An 18,203-nucleotide genomic window follows, 5' to 3' on the forward strand; every position below is an offset into this window, starting at 1 on the left:
TGCCATCTGTATGTCCTCTTTGGTGAAATGTCTCTGCATGTATTTTCCCCATTTTTTTGTATTGGGTTTTTTAAAATAATTTTTTACTTAACTGTTGATTTTTGAGAGTTCTTTATATACTCCAGATACTAGTTCTTTGTCAGAAATGTAGATTGCAAATATTAAAAGAAAATAGCATCAACACGTTTTAAACTACTTGGAAACATAGTGTCAGACCCACAGTTCTTCAGAGGTCAGTCCAGTGAGGAGTTTTGCAAAGCTGGTTTCCTTTTCCATTTCTAGAACAGAATAATTCTTTTTTTTTTTTTACTATTTGTTTTTATTTTTCAATTACAGTGACATACAATGTTATATGAGTTTCAGGTGTACAGCACAGTGATTAGACATATAATTTATGAAGTGATCACCCCGTGATCACCCCAATCTGACACCATACATAGTTATTACATATTAGTGACTATATTCCCTATACTGTACTCTACATCCCCATGACTATTTTGTAGCTACCAATTTGTACTACTTAATCTCTTCCCCCCTTCCCCCCCCCGAGCCCCCATCCCATCTGTCAGCCATCAAAATGTTCTCTGTATCTATGAGTCTGTTTCTGTTTTGTTTGTATGTTTGTTTTTAGAACAGGAACTTTTTAATAGCAAGGGACTGGAAGGGCTCAAGAAAAGCTTAGAGCCAGGATCAGAGCCCAGCTGTGTGCTCCAAGCCATGCTCCTTCCACTTGGCATCCATGTTTCTGTTCTCATTAACGTTTTCTTTCAAATATAGACTGCCTTGTAAAAGGATTCTAATTTGTACTTCCCTCTTGAATTCCAGCAGGTTAAAATAGTACCTATTATTTTTAATTCTGTTTTTGAGAAATTGGTTGTTTTGGCTTCTTGGGAATTTGACAGCATTGTATTCTGTCATCTAAAATGGTCTCGCAGAAGGCAACTGACCTCGTGTTGTTTAGCCTGGAAGACGATATTGTTGGTCAATCTTGGAAAAGTCATACAGGTTGGAAACTGGTCCACAAACAGTTTATCAGGTAGCTTGTGTTTAAAAAACAATGCTTAGAAAGTCCAGTTCAGCAGTATACTCATGCAAATAGTTTGAATCCAAGATATAATGCAAAAGGGTTCAAAGAATAAGACTGTTTCTCAGTATGCATCTACCATTTAGTCCCCACTGAATGGACTTTTACGTAGTTCAGGCACTCACCCAGGTCTTTGAACTTAAACCAGCATGCTCCACCCCCAAAATTAGTGGTTCTTACTAAAATTATTTGGGAAGATTTTTTAAGTACCTTTTTATTTTGAAGTAATTTTAGATTTACAGAAAAGTTGCAAAGGTAGCATAGAGAATTCCTGTGTATCTCTCACCCGGCTTCCCCTAAGATTAGCAAACACTTGGGAAGTTTAAAAAAATATCCTTGGCAAAACCACAGCCCAGACCCATAAAAAGAGAACATCTGAGGATGGGATCCAAGTATCAGTGTTTCTCTGAAGCGTCTTCTCAGGTAGGTTCACCCCTCCAAGATCATTGCCATCACCTGGGAACTTGTTAGAAATGTATTCTAGGTCTCCCCCAAAACCTCCTGCATCAGAACCTGCCTTTCAATAAGATCACCAGATAATTAGGATTCTCATTTCAGTGTTTGTTTGTTTTTTATTAGTTTCAGGAGTACAAAACAATGTAATAGTCAATTTTGAGAAGCACTAATGTATACAAAAGATTAAACGTATCAGACAAACCTGGGCCCAATCACTGTTGGTCAAATGCATGTGTGTAAGTATTATTCCTAAACTATTTCATCAGATATTTATGGTTTATTATGTGAAAATATGAACCAGACATGTATTCTACCCGTATTCACAGAGACTGCAGTCTAGTAAGGAGAATGCAATATGTTCATAAATAATATAGTCTAACTTAGGGACAACACAGAATGCTTGATGGAAGTAGTGATACTTGGTTTGGACCTGGAAAAAGGACACCTGGAGAAAGATACTTAAAAGATAAGTGACGTAGTTGGACCAAATTGATAACTCAGGATTACATTTTCTATAGAATTTGATGCAACAATTGGCTTATTCATACATTTAATCCACATTAATTTGGCTCTTAGTATTGCCATGTGAACAAGATATATCATTACTGCCACAGGGACCCTTATAGCCCCGTGGGGAAGGCAAGCATTATTAGTTCAGTGATGGTAAGCAAAAGGAAGGAGAAGGGTGGGGTGCTAGGAATTCATGCAACACTGAGACCAGAGCTAGGCAGGGATGGGAGTGCTGGGGGAGGGTTCCCTAAGAAGATAGCACCTGTCTGAGAAAGGTTTAGCTAAGCCTAGGGTAGATGGCATTCCAAGTAGAGGGGACAGCACAGACTAAGGCCAAAGAAAGAAGAAATGAACAAAACAGCAAACCAATGAAATGGATGTCCAGTAATATTCCATTGTTCAACACTCCAATGTTTTCCATTGCCTCCTGAATTGGATACAAGTAGCTTGGCCTTCAAGCTTCCAATCCTTCCTCTTTTATGTTTTATACAACTGTATTGATATACAGTTTACATGCTATGAAATTTACCCATTCACTTGTTTTAAGTAACTCGGCGATTTTAGTAAACTTACTAGTTGTGCAGCCATCATCCATATAAGATCCCTTATGCACTTTTACAGTTAACCCTCATTCCCACTCCCAGCCCCAGGCAGCCAATAATCAATTTTCTGTCTCTTGGGTTATACCAAGGAATGGAATTGGTTGGTCATATCCTAAATTTGTGTTTAACTTTTTTTATTTAAATATAGCTGGCATGCAATCTTATATTGATTATATTAGTTTCAGGTGTACAATATAGTGATTTGACATGTTTATACCTTACAATGTGATCACCCCACTAATTTTATAATGATCTGTCATCACGTGGACTTAATCACAATATTATTGACTATATTCCCCTTCCCCTTTTCATTCCCTACCTTCTGGTAACAATCCCTTTGGTCTCTGTTTCTATGAGTCTGTTTTTGTTGTTTTGTTTCTGTTTAACTCTTTAAAGAACTGCTGAACTCTTTTCCAAAGTGGCAGCACCATTTTACAATCCCATCAGCAACCTATGAGGGTTCCCATTGCTCTGTATCACTGACAACACTTGGTTTTGTTACTCTTTTTGACTGTAGTCATCCTACTGGATGTGAGGTGGTACCTCATTGCTCCAAGCTCTCTTCCTAATTTTGCATTCCAGTCCCTCCACTCTTAAACCTGCTCTGTGCCCAACCAAAATGAACCTCCTACTGTTTTCTTCAGTGGGGCTCCTTGATATCCCCAAATCATGCCTTTGTTCACTTTTTGAATGTGTGACTTGACATTTGGGGGAAGGGGAGAGAGGACAGAAATTTAGAGTTCAAATTAGTAGGATACTAATTTGAAGGCCTTTGATTTCCCTACAACATGGACACTTCCAAATCCCTCCTACAAATCCAGCCACCATACCTTTCCAGGCACCTTGCCTGCCATCTTAGTCACATTTGGCCTAAGCCTGAGCTATTGAGATCCTCATGCTTCCTCAGGGGAGTATGCCATGTGAACTTAGAAACAAACAGAGGGAGCAATGACTACCATTCGTATTATACCGTAGAAAGCAGTATGTACCGGGGGTGCCAAAAAAATGTATACACGTGGCTTGTATTCATCTTTTGTTATCGCTATATATTGAGTATTGCAATTTTAATTAAGTTTTTTTCTTTCTTACAATCTGTGTACATTTTTTTTGGCACCCTCTGTATTTAAATAATGGTAAAATCCTGTTCCAAAGACTTTAAGCCTCACAATTTAACAACTGGCCTACGGTAGCCAGAATATCCGAGAAAGATTTATTATTTAGGAGTGAAATCACTAACAGTCTTGGATTAATCACTAAAAAAAGATGCTGCTATAATAAAAAGCAGAGAACTGGTAACCCTGCATCACTTCCTTTCTCTTGCTGACTGCTTTTTAATTATTTTACTTTTGGTTAGCACTTCCATTAGAAAATAGGAAGAAATATGAGCAACTTATTTGGCAAAGTTTTGGTAGTTAAAACCATTGCAATCAATGGGTTAAGTATGTATTTGGGACTATATCTGTACTTTTTAATTACAATTTTGTTTTGTGCAAGCAGATAACATCAAGTTAATTATACAAAAATCAACCAGTACAGAAAGTTGATTGGAAACAAACCACCGTTCTCAACCCTTTGTAAACATATGCTCCCAATGAATTAGTTGTCAGATTTCTGCTTATGTTGAATTGTTAGTACTTCCACTTGTAATAGCAAAATGACTATCAGTCATTTCTCAGTTATTTCAAGTTATGTTTTAAATTATAAGGCTTAAAGTATGCTCAAATAACTGAGTAAACACTGCATTTTTTATGATGGGGTAAGTCACATGAACCATTCAATACCTTTAATTCAATCCAGAGAGTTGATGTTTTCTCTTGAGTTCTCAAAGTTGGATAGTTTAAAAATATTTTTGAAATTGAATTGAAATCCATAAAAACTAGGAAGCCATGCATCAGTCTTTATTTATGGATGGTATTGAATGAAATTAGTCTCCATAAATGAAAATCCTTACAATATAGAGCAGTTTTTTAAATATTTAAAAAGCTATTTGGTTTCATTTTTATCTGAAAGCAGTGTTGTAACAAAATTTTATTGTGAAAATTGGATATGCAGTAGTCATACTGTCCAACTAGAAGAAGCAATGAATAATTAGGAAAAGAGAGGCTATTGACAAATGAGCCTAATGGAGAATGATTGAATTTCAGAGTTGATAGAGACATTAGCAATTATTCAGTTTCATCCTCAGAATGTTTTAGATGAAAAAGCTGTGTCACACTGCTTAAATTCAATGCCTATTCCACAAACCTTATGTATTATGCTCGTCATGCTTCCTCCTCCCCTCACGCCCAGAAAATTGCCTTGATTTACACTTCACAGATAAGTGAGAAATCATAGGTCCCAAGGAGTCCTGCTATCTACAAACCCATGTCATTCTCTGGGAGCCTCCTGTTTCAGAAGGTGACCCTCTCATCCATTCATCCTGTGTCCACTTATCTCTGGAACATACATTAAACCAACCCCTCTAGCTCCCTGCTTCACCTGTCCTGCATATGCATTCAGCTTTTTCCTCTCTGTTGGCTCTTTCCCTCAGCTCATAAACACATTCAAGGTTCTCCTATCTTTATTAAACACACACACACACACACACACACACACAATCACATCTTCAAGCACGATGACCTTCTAAATTCATGCTTTGAGATCTCTTTTAGTCCATAGCAATGATAGATACAATATGAAATTGATCAGATGATGGTAAACATCTGCAGATGGCAAACACTTGCAGAAATGGTACCAAAAACACGAAGCTGAAAAAAATCAACACATTGTACACCGTAAGCTTATGCCATGCTATATGTCGATTACATCTCGATAAAAATTTTAGTAAAACATGAAGCAGAAGCTGCAGAACTGATGGACTCTGAGTCTGGAAGGTGGAGGCCACTAAGAATTGAGCTCCAGTGGGTCATGGGCTCCATGAGTGTACTACATCAGGTCCATCAGATCCATGAAAATGGAAGGAAGTGTTACTGCTTGTTGCTGCCTAGAGCTGTGTCTTCTGTGAAAATGCTTCACCGGGGGCAAAGGAGGAAGCAGATACTTCCTTGCAACCAGAAATTGAGCTAAAGTGATCTCTGAGTCATAGATACTCAACAGAATTCTGGATTCAGGGCCCTGCAAGTCGGGGTATAACCACAGAACTTTTAAATGATGAAAGAATAGTGAAAAAGAAAAAAGAATCTCCCAATGAAGATGAAACAACTAAACAAAATTTCAAAGCATACAGAGGTAATTATTACTAAGAAAGACCACCAACAAAATGAATAATCGGGATATAAATCATACATGTGAAGTTGCAATATGAAACAATACTTCAGATAAGTAGGACCCTCAAAGACAAAGGACTAATGTTCATAAAATAAAATGACAAATTAGGAAAGACATACAGAAATGAAACAAAAAGCAGATAGGAAAGAGAATGAAGTAGAAAGATTTGAAATTAGAAATATGGTGATTGAAATTCAGTATTTCACAAAGTAAACTCTAGACTCATACAATTGGAGATTTAGAGATTGGGGAGATGGGCCAATTAATTTACCCATAACATATTGAAGAGAAATGAAGGGAGAAAAAATAGGTAAATATAAAAGCACTTTTAAGAGACATGTAAGGTCATTAAAAGGTTCCAACATATGTCCAATAAGTATTTCAAAAAAGAGAATAGAGACAATATAAAACATGGAATAATGAAAAATATAATGACTGAGAAAAGTGAAATTTTAAAAAGATGGGCGTCCTCAGATTGAAATCGCTATGAAGGTCTCTGTCTCAACTTCTCAACTCTGCCATTGTAAAATGAAGCAGCCATAGATACAATGTAAGTGAATTGGACATGACTATATTCCAATAAAACTTTATTTATAAAAACAAGCAGGCAGCAGGGTGAATAAAGCCAGGGGCTGTAGTTTGACAATGCCTGATCTAGGGAATTAGCTGTTGTTTATATTTTCATGTAGGTCCCTCCAGATGTTTTACATATACATATATATTTAAATTATATGTGATTCATTCACAATGGTTAGTTGTTTATATATGATGTACATAAATAATTTAAACAGAGATGTAACTGAATTAGATAACGTGGATCACACTTGCTTTTCTGACCACCCACTCTCGGACAATGCAGTATCTATCATCATATCTAAAAAACAAAAAAATCCTACTTCCAAAAACCTGATGAATGATGCAGATTCATTTTGTCCCAATAAACATCATTGGTTTTGATGATTGCATAGTATTTCATTGTATACATTTATTGTTATTTATATAACCAAATCCCTAATTTTGAACAATTAGCCTACACTCTAAAAATCTTTTTGATCGAGTCTTTTTTTCTCACAAATCTTTTTTTCTCACAAATTGTATTAGTCAATACAGTTCGTGCAACTGTGTGGAAAGCAAATTTTCAACATAAACTCTAATAGTGTATTTTATCAGAAAAAAAAGTCTTTGAAATAGTGAGCAGGTTTAAAAAGGGGGGGAGGGTTCAGAGGGAAGTTGTAAAATTCAGTTTATCAGGACCTTACAGTCTTCCTTGCATGATTGTAGACAGGGTCCCCAGGACTTTCTGGGTCAGTTTCTCAAATAACAGATTAAAACAATCGTCATTGGCTCCTGTCACAAGAATAGTATAATTTTAAAATCTATATTAGTTTCCTATTTCCTATAGCTGCTACCAAGTTACCACAAACTTGGTGGCTTAAAATAACAGAAATGTATTCTCTCACAGTTCTGGAATCCAGAATTCCTAAATCGAGGTTCTTGCCAGGGCTCTGCTCCACCCAAAGTCTCTTGGAGAGAATCCTTTCTTGCCTCTTCCAGCTTCTAGTGGCTCCACGCCATCCCTACCTGTGGCTGCATTATTTTAATCTTTGTCTCCATCTTCACAAAATCTCCTTTGTGTCTGTGGCTTTCCATCCTTTGTCTCATAAGGACACTTGTCTTTGTATTTAGGGCCCTCCTAGATAATCCAGGAGGATCTCATCTCAAGATTCTTAACTGCATTACATGTGCAAAGATCCTATTCCCAAATAAAGTCACATTCAGAAGTTCTGGTGGTTAGGACATGGACATATCATTTTGAAGTCTACCATTCAACCCACTACAATATTGTTTTTAAATGTTCTGAGAACCCAGGGACCATAATTCCTTTGATTCGATCATGAGTGAGCAAAATGTGAAGCAGAAATACTAGATGTCATTTTTCCTAGGTACTGGTGTACATTTCATTCATCTCTCTAGTTTCTTTTCAGCTCTATTTGCATTTTTAAGTGTTGGTAATGAAGATTATTAGACAAACTAAAACTTCAGTAACTTGCTTTTAAACCAATCTTTATTTTTTTTAAGCGGTCAATGCTAGAGCAATCTGAACAGCAGATTAGGGCAGCTTCTGGTTTGGAGGAACTGCTGCGAATCACACACTTTGAGGACTGGAAGCTGTGGCGATGCCGACTGAAGCTGAAAAGTTTTACCAGCACAGACTCTCGCTCAGCATCCCATCGGTCCACTAGGTTTGCAGCAACTTTCTACGACATCGAAACACTAAAAGGTAGGTATGTGTGTGTGGAGGCCAATTCTTGCTCTTTCTCAGATACTAACAAATGCACCAACCTCTTCCAAAAGTTTAGCAGGGCAGGCATGTGTCAGGAAGAGAAACGGGGGCTTTGATTTCATAGCTTTTGTGTTGGTGGACAATCCTGGTTTTCTACGTCTATTCCACAGGTAAATATATTCAATAGGAGTTTGAGATAAAAAGCCAAAACAAAGAACACTTCAAAATATAGGAATATATTTAACTCAAAGATATGGGGACAAAACAAACTCAGAAAGATGGTTCTTAATAGAAAAAAATTATTGGGTTTACTTAGAAAATAAAACAACCTAGGTATTCATCAGCAATGGGCATTCTACTGCTATACATACGTGAATAAAAACTAATAGGTTAGGTATAGCTTCTTTATTTCTTCAAAATTCCGTGATTTTTTAAGTAAAAATGAAAAGTAGAAATTGGCAAAAACTCATAGACACAGACAGTAGTTTAGTCGCTACCAGAAGGTAAGGGGGGTGGGGGTAGGGAGATGAGGGTAAGGGAGATCAAATATATGGTGATGGAAGGAGAACTGACTCTGGATGGTGGACACACAATGGGATTTATAGATGATGTAATACAGAATTGTACTCCTGAAATCTATGTAATTTTACTAACAATTGGCACCCCAATAAATTTAAAAAAAAGAAAGAAATTGGCAGCTGTGTTGTAACAATGCATAAAGGTATTACTAGGGGAATAATGGAGGGGGGAAAATCTCTAGACAAAAGAATCCAAACTCCAGACTGGAAAATAACATAATTGGAAATAAAGGGAATGATTGTTCCCTTGTGAGGTATGGCAGTTCTTCATAAGAAAACCATTGTCTGTATGTATTACGCCATAATGAATGAAATGCTTGCCAAATAGTACTGTGTGGCCTCCGATTAGGCATTTAACTTTTTTGATGACATGTAACATCAACACAAACACCACTGTGGCACTGTTGATCTAGCATTTTCAATTTGATTAAGCTATGATTACCTGGTAATAGATTGTATCTGTTACGTAATTCAAATTGACCAGTAAGCCAAAATTATAGTTTGCTTTCTTTCTAGACTTTATTTTTTTGCATTTGTAAAAAGATGATGATGTTGCACGGGGATCTGGTGTTGGCTGTGGGGGAGGCTGTGCGTAGGCAGGGATAAATCCCTTGGCTGCATTGTGGGCATGAGTGTGAAGAGAATTCTTTGTGCTCATGTGTGTAACTGTGTGTGTAAATGAGCTGAGATAATTGGAACCACGGCCTAGAACCCACTTTAGCCAGAGGTTTGCAGCTCTAGTTATATCTATGTGGTGAATTAGCATGGACTTCATGAAAGCAAGGGAGTTAGGCTTCACCTGAGATCCAAGGCCTTGAGCAGATTACCTGTCTATCTGAAGGCTTTAGGTGAGTCTTGGAGATACTCTGTGAAGATGGAGGTAGACACGCTAATGACCAGAAAACCAAGATGAGGTGATAAAAAAAAAAGTCAGTCACATTGACATTTTCTAAGGCGGAAACCATAAAAAAAGTATAAAAATATTCTTAAAAGAATGTAAAAAAACTCTAAAATGTTTCATTACATGGGGGATCATCTGAAGTTTTTTACTAAGCTAGAAACAGCAAGTAATCAAATGGGTGTGTTACATCAATTGCAATTTGTTATTAACTCTCCCTCATGGATTCCAGGGTCATCTTGGAGGTGGAGCAGTCCTGCTGAGCAGTAGTAAAGAACAGTAGAGTCATGAGGCCTTTACTATGTGTCACTGATCACAGTTCCACACACTTTTGATTAAAATCTTGCCACTACAACTTTCAAAACTTAGTTTTATTTTTTTAAAAAAAGGAAATGGACAGCAACATTTGAATAGAATTTTGAACAAAGACTATTTTTATAAGTCAATTACTTGCTTTTTCTAGGATTCATGATTAATAATAGAGAATTGAATAATACCCATATTAATACTTCATTGGGTAATTTATGTCTCATGTTTCTCACCTTCAGGTTCTTTCCATAAACACTCAAAATCAGAAATTTAGTGATTGAAGAAGCAACATATGAGGAAAGTTGAGATGAAAGGGGGAAAGGATATGGAAAGCTGTTTTAAAGGAGTAATTTAGAGACTAGGGTCAGATCTCCAACAATAACATTAGATTTGTATACTTCAAGCAGGCATTCTTTCTGTCTCTTCTGGTGGAAACATGTGCACGTATGTGGGAATTTAGAATAAGCTGGTGAGAGAGAGCAATACACATTTTTAAAGACGGGCTGAAAATGGAGAAGAGCTATTATCTATTGCTGCATAGCACATTACCCCAAAACTGAGCTGCTTAGAGAATAACATTGTTTGTCTCACAGTTTTGTGGGTCATAAATGCATACATGACCTAAATGGGTGTCTCGCCTTCAGCGTCTCCACAGAGGCTAGAGTCAAGGTGTCAGCTTGGCCCACAGGCAGCTTCTCGAATTTCACCTGGGGCAGATGTGCCTCCAATTTCACTCAGTGGCTGTTGGCAGGACTCAGTTCCTCACAGGCTGTTGGACTAAGGGTCCCAGTTCCTCACTGGCTATTGGCCAGAGCCTCCCCTCAGTCCCTTTCCCACCTTCCCAGCATGACAGCTTGCTTCAGCAAAGCCTGCAAGCCAAGGAGGCAAGAGAAAGGGAGAATGCCGGCAAGCCATAGAGGCTGCCAGAAAGACGGAAGTCACAGTCTTTTTTAACCTAATCGTGGAAGTGACATCCCATCACTTTTGCTGTATTCTCTTCATAAGAATGAACTCATTAGGTCCAGCCCACACACAGAGGAGGGGATTACACAAGGGTGTGGACACCAGGAGGGGCGTATCATTGGGGGATCAGTTTTAAGGCTGCCTGCCACAGGAGGTTTTCACCACCACTCTCAACATATAATAAACTACAGGTCTGTGGCAAGCTAAAAGAATGCCTTTAAATGTTGTCTTTGTCATAAAATTGAATCACTTCCCAAAAACAGCCATAGAAAGGCTATACAACATTAAGTGTCAAAGTGTCAAATCTAATTTAAAAAATAAACTAGGAGAGCAAAGCAAGTATTGTTTTACAAGAATGTATATAATCCTTTTATTCCCACAGGCTTGTCTCTTTTTCTTGTTTTTCTCCAGTTCTCTAGAATGGCCAGAATATTTCTCCTTCCGTCAAAATGAACTGTCTTATTTCATCATTTATATAAATATCAGTATTGGACACTCGCAAATGAGAAAAGTCTCACTTGAGGAAAGATTAGTTCCACTTAAATTTCCATTCGTGTGTTTGCCAGATTTGAATCCTACTGTAGTTTCTTAAGCAACCAACAGACATGTACTCTTTGATGATACTAAAACCTACCCACACCTGGCTTCAAGTAGAAGAAATGTTATCCAGCTGTGTTGTGTAAATTGCTTAATAAATAACACATATTATTTCTTATATGATTTTAATTTTTGTGAAAACAGTCTGTGGTTAAAGGACTGACAAAAAATATCCATCTAGTAAAACAAACAAGCACTACAGATGTGAAAATGACCATGTCCAGCATGACCCGGGCTCACGCTGGCATGGCAGGTCATTTCTTTTGCTGGCCCCAATGAGCTTCCTCTCTGCAGTTATAGATGAGGAATGGCAAAGAACCCAGTGCAGCCCTAGAGAGACGTGTGTGGAGGTCGCCAGTGAGCTGGGGAGGAGCACCAACAGCTTCTTCAAGCCTCCCTGTGTGAACGTGTTCCGGTGTGGCGGCTGCTGCAATGAAGAGAGCCTCATTTGTATGAACACAAGCACCTCGTACGTTTCCAAACAGGTATGAGGACGTCAGCAAGTACGCTCTCTCCAAAGCCCTGATGATAGTGTTGACAGCTACAACTAAGCTTGTTGCCAAGCACCATGCTAAATACTTTACATGTTTTCTCATTTAATCCCTGAAATCAGCTAAAAGGGTATCTTACTATCCTTCTTTATAGATGAGGAAACTGAGGTTCAAAGAAGTAACTTATGGCAGAGCTGGGATTCAAATCCAGGTCTGTGAGACTCCAGAGCCTGAACGCTTATCAGTTACTGTCTCTCCGATGCTATCATGTCAAGAATCAGAAAGGCATATGGAAGTTACTGGAATAGATGTTAAAAGGAATAAAGACAGCTGCACTGTCTTGTGTATTTGTTAGGTTCTATGTTGTTCAAATGGAGTGACTGAGAAGAGTAATTTAATAAAGGATGTGGGCTGAGTTAGGGGGAGTAGGAAGGGCTGGTGCAGCACCCAGAGCTAGCAAAAAAGGGGGAGCTGTTCCCAGTTTTGGACTGAAGACACAAGGAAATGGAGCAATTATGGGACCCAGAGATAAAGTGGAAAGGGGGCTGCTGGACTGGCTGGAGGAGTGGCGGCCACTGCCAACCCTTAGCCTGGCAAGAAGTCGGGGGTAGGGGTGGAAGAGGCAAGAGGAACTAGAGACGCATTCCATGGAGGTCGGTGTCCTGGGACACAGACTTCAGTGGGGAAGGAAGGAGAGAGGATGGCATCTTTGGAGGGGCAAATGGAGAATATCTAGCACAGAAGACCTTTGAACATAATTCTGCAGTCCTCATGAAAAAAAGAATTCTCCCCTCTCCATCTTATACAATCCCTTTTGCTCCATAGATAAGTTTTTCTTTTCATCACTACCACAGTGTTATTATGTAACTATGGGATGTTGCTTAGGAGAGAAACAATAACAAGTTTAGGAAAACATATTAAAAAGCTATAAGTGAAACTACATTCTTTTTGATTCTATGTTGCAAATTCCTCATGCATGTTGATACATTCATTGAACTGTCATATTTGCTTATACAATCTATTCTGTACACATATGTAAACAATATGTATAAAGTAGTGGTACCATAAAATTACATATGCACCAAATATGTCCACGTTAGGTAATTATATTAATTGGATGGAAAAAGTAGAATGTTGATTTGTTTGGTAATAAGTTAACTTATCCTTAATTTTGTTCCTCCTACCCCCTAAAATATCCCTTAAACTGTAGAATTTCTTTTTCTAAATCCTTTTAGAGACTCCTGGGACTTGTAAAAATTCTGACCTCTACTATTTGATAAGCAGGTCAAAAAAATAGCATAAGTATGGCTAAGTATCAACAGTCAATAGAAACAAAGCTTGCATAACATAAGAGGCTTTAGTTCATGACAGTGTTATTCCCTAGAGCATAGCTGAAAAATTTCGCAAGAAGATGAAGTTTATGCAAAGTAAACACTCTAAAAACACTCTCTTACTTAGATTCATGGAAGTCCCATTACATATTAAAAGGTCAGAATAAACACAACTTTAATGGATTGTTTCTACTTAATAGAGAGTTGAGTACTTTATTTTGACTGCTATCCTCAACAAATGATTAATTTTAAAGAATGTACTTAAGCATAAGTGTACAACAGATTTTATTTCAAAATATGCATATTTGAACATTTTAATAGTGGGTTTCTTTTAAAAAAAACACCAAAAAACCTACCTCTCATTCCAAAGTTATGGACTATTTGATGAAATACCTCTTAGAAACAAAGTGAATAAATGAATACTTTCATTTAAGTAAGGGCTGTATGGGATGGTGATTGACTGGAAAGAACATTAAAAATCAGGTTCAAATTCATCCATACATCATAGAACCACTGCAGAAACAAAGTAATTGACATTTCTCTTAAGTTCTACTTGCTAGGATCCCACTTTGCTTCTTCTGGTCATAGCAATTTCATTCCAAAATATAATAAGGCCTATTCTTAAGAGTATCACCCTGGCTCTAGAGTAGACTGCCTGGGTTCAAACCAGGCAGGTTTATAACTTGCTATAGGGAAGTTATAACCTCTCTGTACATCTGTTTCTTTGTCCGTAGAGGGGGGCGAGGATAATTTTTTTTTTAAAAAAACACCCTATAATGTTGTTATGAGGTGTAAATGAATTAATATAACAGTGCTTACAACAGGGCCAGGCATATAGAAACACAGAAAGAAGGATATTCATGTTACCTATAATTAAGTGGTTGGGCATGATGAGCTTGTTTCAGTCAGTTATTACTATGCAGTGCTGCATAAGAAACACCCTAAAACTCACGGCCTTCAAACAACAAAGACTTATTGTTACTCATGTATCTGAGGTTCAGTTGGTTTAGTGTGGTTTCAGTTGGGCTCAACTCCAAGCTGCAGATTGCATCCAGGTCTGTTCCCTTTGTCTCTTATCCCTTGGACCAGCAAGCCTGCCAGGTCATGCTCTTCTCATGGTTACTGCACACACATGAGAAAACAAGCCCCGCAAAGCACCCACAGTTCAAATTTGTAGTTGTGTCATGTCTGCTAACATCATGTTGATCAAAGCAAGTCACATGGCCAAGTCCAGTCAAGGAACAGGAAACTATATTCCTTGAACAGAGATGGTATGAGAAGGCATAAGTAAATTGTTTTGAACAATATTCTAGTCACCATGGTCTCAAATAAACTTCAAAGGTATAATTTCAGTTAGTCCTTACTATTTATACTCTAAAGCAGGAGCAGGAACTGACAGTGCCATTTTACAAGGGTACCAGTGACACAGAAAATGTAAAAGATTTGACCAAGCTTAAATACTTGGTAAAGTTGGATAAGCCCCCAGTTGCCTCACTTCCAGCCCAGCGTTCTTTCCACCATGCCAGCCTTTATCCTTATTAGTTCTGTTCTTAATGGACAACTTTACTAAAGTCATTGCCATAAAAGACAAAGGCAAAAATGCAGACTATAGAAATAATTATTTAAAAAACATATATATGTATTATGGTTATCTTTCTCTAGCTCTTTGAGATATCGGTGCCTTTGACATCAGTACCTGAATTAGTGCCTGTCAAAGTTGCCAACCATACAGGTTGTAAGTGCTTGTCAACGGCTCCCCGTCATCCATACTCCATTATCAGAAGATCCATCCAGGTCCCAGAAGAAGATCGGTAAGCATTCCTTCTCCTCGGTTATACTTGTGCTTGCCTTTGCCAAAGTTCTGTGTGGAGGATACTTAATTAATTATAGAGTCATCACTTTCTCTTCAAGTGCTTCACCTTTTAGCTTCTAATCCAGATCTACTGGTAGTAACTATTTGGCAAATATATTTTTTATTAGGTGTTAGATGTATATTGCAGTGGGACCAAAAAGCTCAGTGGTTATGAACTAACTCAGCATGTCCACTTATGGACATCTTTGTTCATAATACACACAGTCGTAAAACTTTGTTCCAGCCTCAAATTTGGCACGTGTTCCCTCATTCCAGAGCAAGCATTAAATAAAACTCATTTTAGGCTGTTTATACATTTCAGTCCCAAAATTAGGGGAAAAAAATAAAAAGGTTCCTAGAGGCACTGGGGAGTGGCAAAACTATCTGCATCTGACTTTGGCGATTTTCTAATCCTTCTTAAGCTCACCAAATGGGAAATTCTTACTTTATATTAAAATGACTTACAATTAATTTGACTTTGAAATTTTCTTGAGAGTATTTTGGGATTCTTCATGACATAAATTATGATACCCTAAAGTGTTCTGAAATCAAAGGTAAGAATCACTGATTTGGGGGAATAAAGATTGAGAAACAAATACAGGGCAAATTATAAATACTGAATGAAAATATGAAGTAACTAAGTTGGATACTTAGATCTTGCAAAGGTAAAGCAGTAAATGCTTGTGTGAGTGACAAGTGAAGGAGTCAGCTGCTGGTTATGTTAGTTAACACTGAACCAAGGAAACACTTCTACCTCTCTCAAGCAGAAAAGAAAGCTCATATATCAGGGACATTTATCCTCAAGATGTTCCTGCTGTGTTGGCCAATGTGTTTATCTCCATTTTAAAGAAGATAATTCTTAGGTGCTATGTTAGAACAATATTTACTTTTGGTAGATAAGTTCTGTTGACAGAGAATTTGCATTGTTTCAACACCAATCTTCTGTAAAAGATGATAATTTTCCAAAATTACAGTTTAATTTCCAAAGGTTTCTAAATAGAATATTTGTAATTACAAAATTACTGTCTAATAACGTGCATTTCAGGAATGTGAATTAAGCTCCTTAAAAATTTTAAACATTCTCCACTTAGAAATTTATTCAACATTTAAAAAAAATGTTCGAAATGTATGATTGCCTTTCGAAGATTTTAAATGTGGTTTGTTTTTTTCTTTTCCTAGCTGTTCACATTCCAAGAAACTCTGTCCCATTGACATGCTATGGGATAGCAACAAATGTAAATGTGTTTTACAGGAGGAGAATCCACTCGCTGGAATAGAAGGTAATTATAGCGGCATGAAATAATAATAGTAATAATGCAAATAGCAACAATAGAAACTAACATTTATTAAGTTCTTACTATGACCAGACAATGTTGTAAGCCTTTTATATGTATAAACTCATTATATCCTCACACTAATTCTATAATATACTATTATTATTCCCCTTTCCTACAATTACAAAATGGATACACCAAGATGTCTGATAATTTTCTCAAGGTCACACAACTACGAATGATAGAAGCAGTCAGATTCCAAAACACTCTGTACTATAATTATATAGTAAGTCTACCAATGCATCATCTACTTTCTAAAAGAAAAGCCCAAAGCAATTGGAGCATCCTGAAACATTGAATTTGAAAGGGAATGGTAACCTATAATGAAAGCCACTTCAGAACTAAACACTTAGTCAACCACGTTTTACTAATTCATTTGTATAAAAATCTCACCAGAACATAAAGTAGTTTTGGACTTGTTGGTTTCTTTTAACTGTGTCATGTGAAAACGTGCCAATAATTTCAAAATGGGGCAGGGAATATGACAAAAGTTTTTATGAAACTAGGGCTAAGTAAAAGCAACACATGGCTGTTGGGCTAAGGGGAGTTGGGAACCATATGAGACAGGTGGTCATCACTGACCATAACTCATAAGGCTATGATTTTGAGTGATGAACATCTGGCTGAAAACGAATGCCTTTTTGTTGTTTATTTCCCAGATAATTTGACATGATTCCACTGAAAAAAAAGTCAAGGAATCGTGCAATTTGAACCTTGCTTGTTTTAAACTATGATCTACAAGCAAGACTAGTAAGGATTGAACTCTAAGGAATCAGTGCCTAGAAACAATTAGTAACATCCTACTTCCTGTGTTTCTGTCTCTTGGCTTCCTTCTAAATGTTTTCCTGAAAGCTCAACTCCGGGTTTAAGGGAAACTTAAAGTTCATGTAGTTGAAATGCCCGTGCAGATCTTGAATGTCATCTACATCCTTCAAGGGGTCAGCTATCCTCTTGCAGAATGTACATCAGTCACGGGGAAACTCGCCACCCACCGACATAGCCCAGTTACTCTGGTCACACTCTTGGTGCTAGTAAACTGTTGAACCTAAATCTCTCTCTCTCCAGAACAGGACTATCCACTGGAATTACAGTGAGAGTCACATATGTAACTTATATTGTATAGTCCTCACATTAAAAAGGTCAAAAGAAACAAGTGAAATGAATTTTCATATATTTTATTTAATCCAACATATCAAAAATAGTATCATTTTAACATGCAATCATGTTATAAAACTTCTCAATGAGATATTCTCATTTTTGTGTGCAAATCCAGTGTGTATTTTACATTTACAGCACATCTCAATTTGGACTTGCCATTTTGTGCTCTATATGACTAGCAGCTACCATGTTGGACAGCCCAGCTCTAGAGCATCAACTCATTAGTTCAGGTTTTACCCTACGGAGTCATGTAAAACATATAATTCTTTGTCCATGTGACTCATTTTTAAATAGTGTTAGAAGGTTATTGTGGGAGGCAATATACATAGAGCTTCAAGGCTGTTCTAGTTGAGGTTTCCCTGCTACACAGCTTCTGAGAGAGATTGGTACTCAGGAGGTTTGCATGAAGACACAATGCATTAAAATGTGAGATGGAGTCAGGACCAGGTAGAGGGAGAAGTTGAACTGCATTGCACTTGCTAAGAGGTG

General features: G+C 37.4%; 1 protein-coding gene across 3 annotated transcripts in view; it reads left to right on the forward strand.

The window, feature by feature from the left end:
- VEGFD (vascular endothelial growth factor D) overlaps positions 1-18,203 on the forward strand; it is a 33,000-nt gene that overhangs the window by 10,138 nt on the left and 4,659 nt on the right. For all 3 annotated transcript variants that reach the window (XM_081043606.1, XM_081043605.1, XM_081043607.1), the window contains 4 exons: positions 7,999-8,200; positions 11,843-12,033; positions 15,033-15,181; positions 16,402-16,502. In XM_081043606.1, coding sequence (XP_080899732.1) covers positions 8,005-8,200; positions 11,843-12,033; positions 15,033-15,181; positions 16,402-16,502 — 637 coding nt within the window. In that variant the 5' untranslated portion in view covers positions 7,999-8,004. The remainder of the gene's footprint in view (positions 1-7,998; positions 8,201-11,842; positions 12,034-15,032; positions 15,182-16,401; positions 16,503-18,203) is intronic.

This window comes from Rhinolophus hipposideros (genome assembly GCF_964194185.1).
Source record: "Rhinolophus hipposideros genome assembly, chromosome: X".
Classification (NCBI taxonomy): domain Eukaryota; kingdom Metazoa; phylum Chordata; class Mammalia; order Chiroptera; family Rhinolophidae; genus Rhinolophus; species Rhinolophus hipposideros.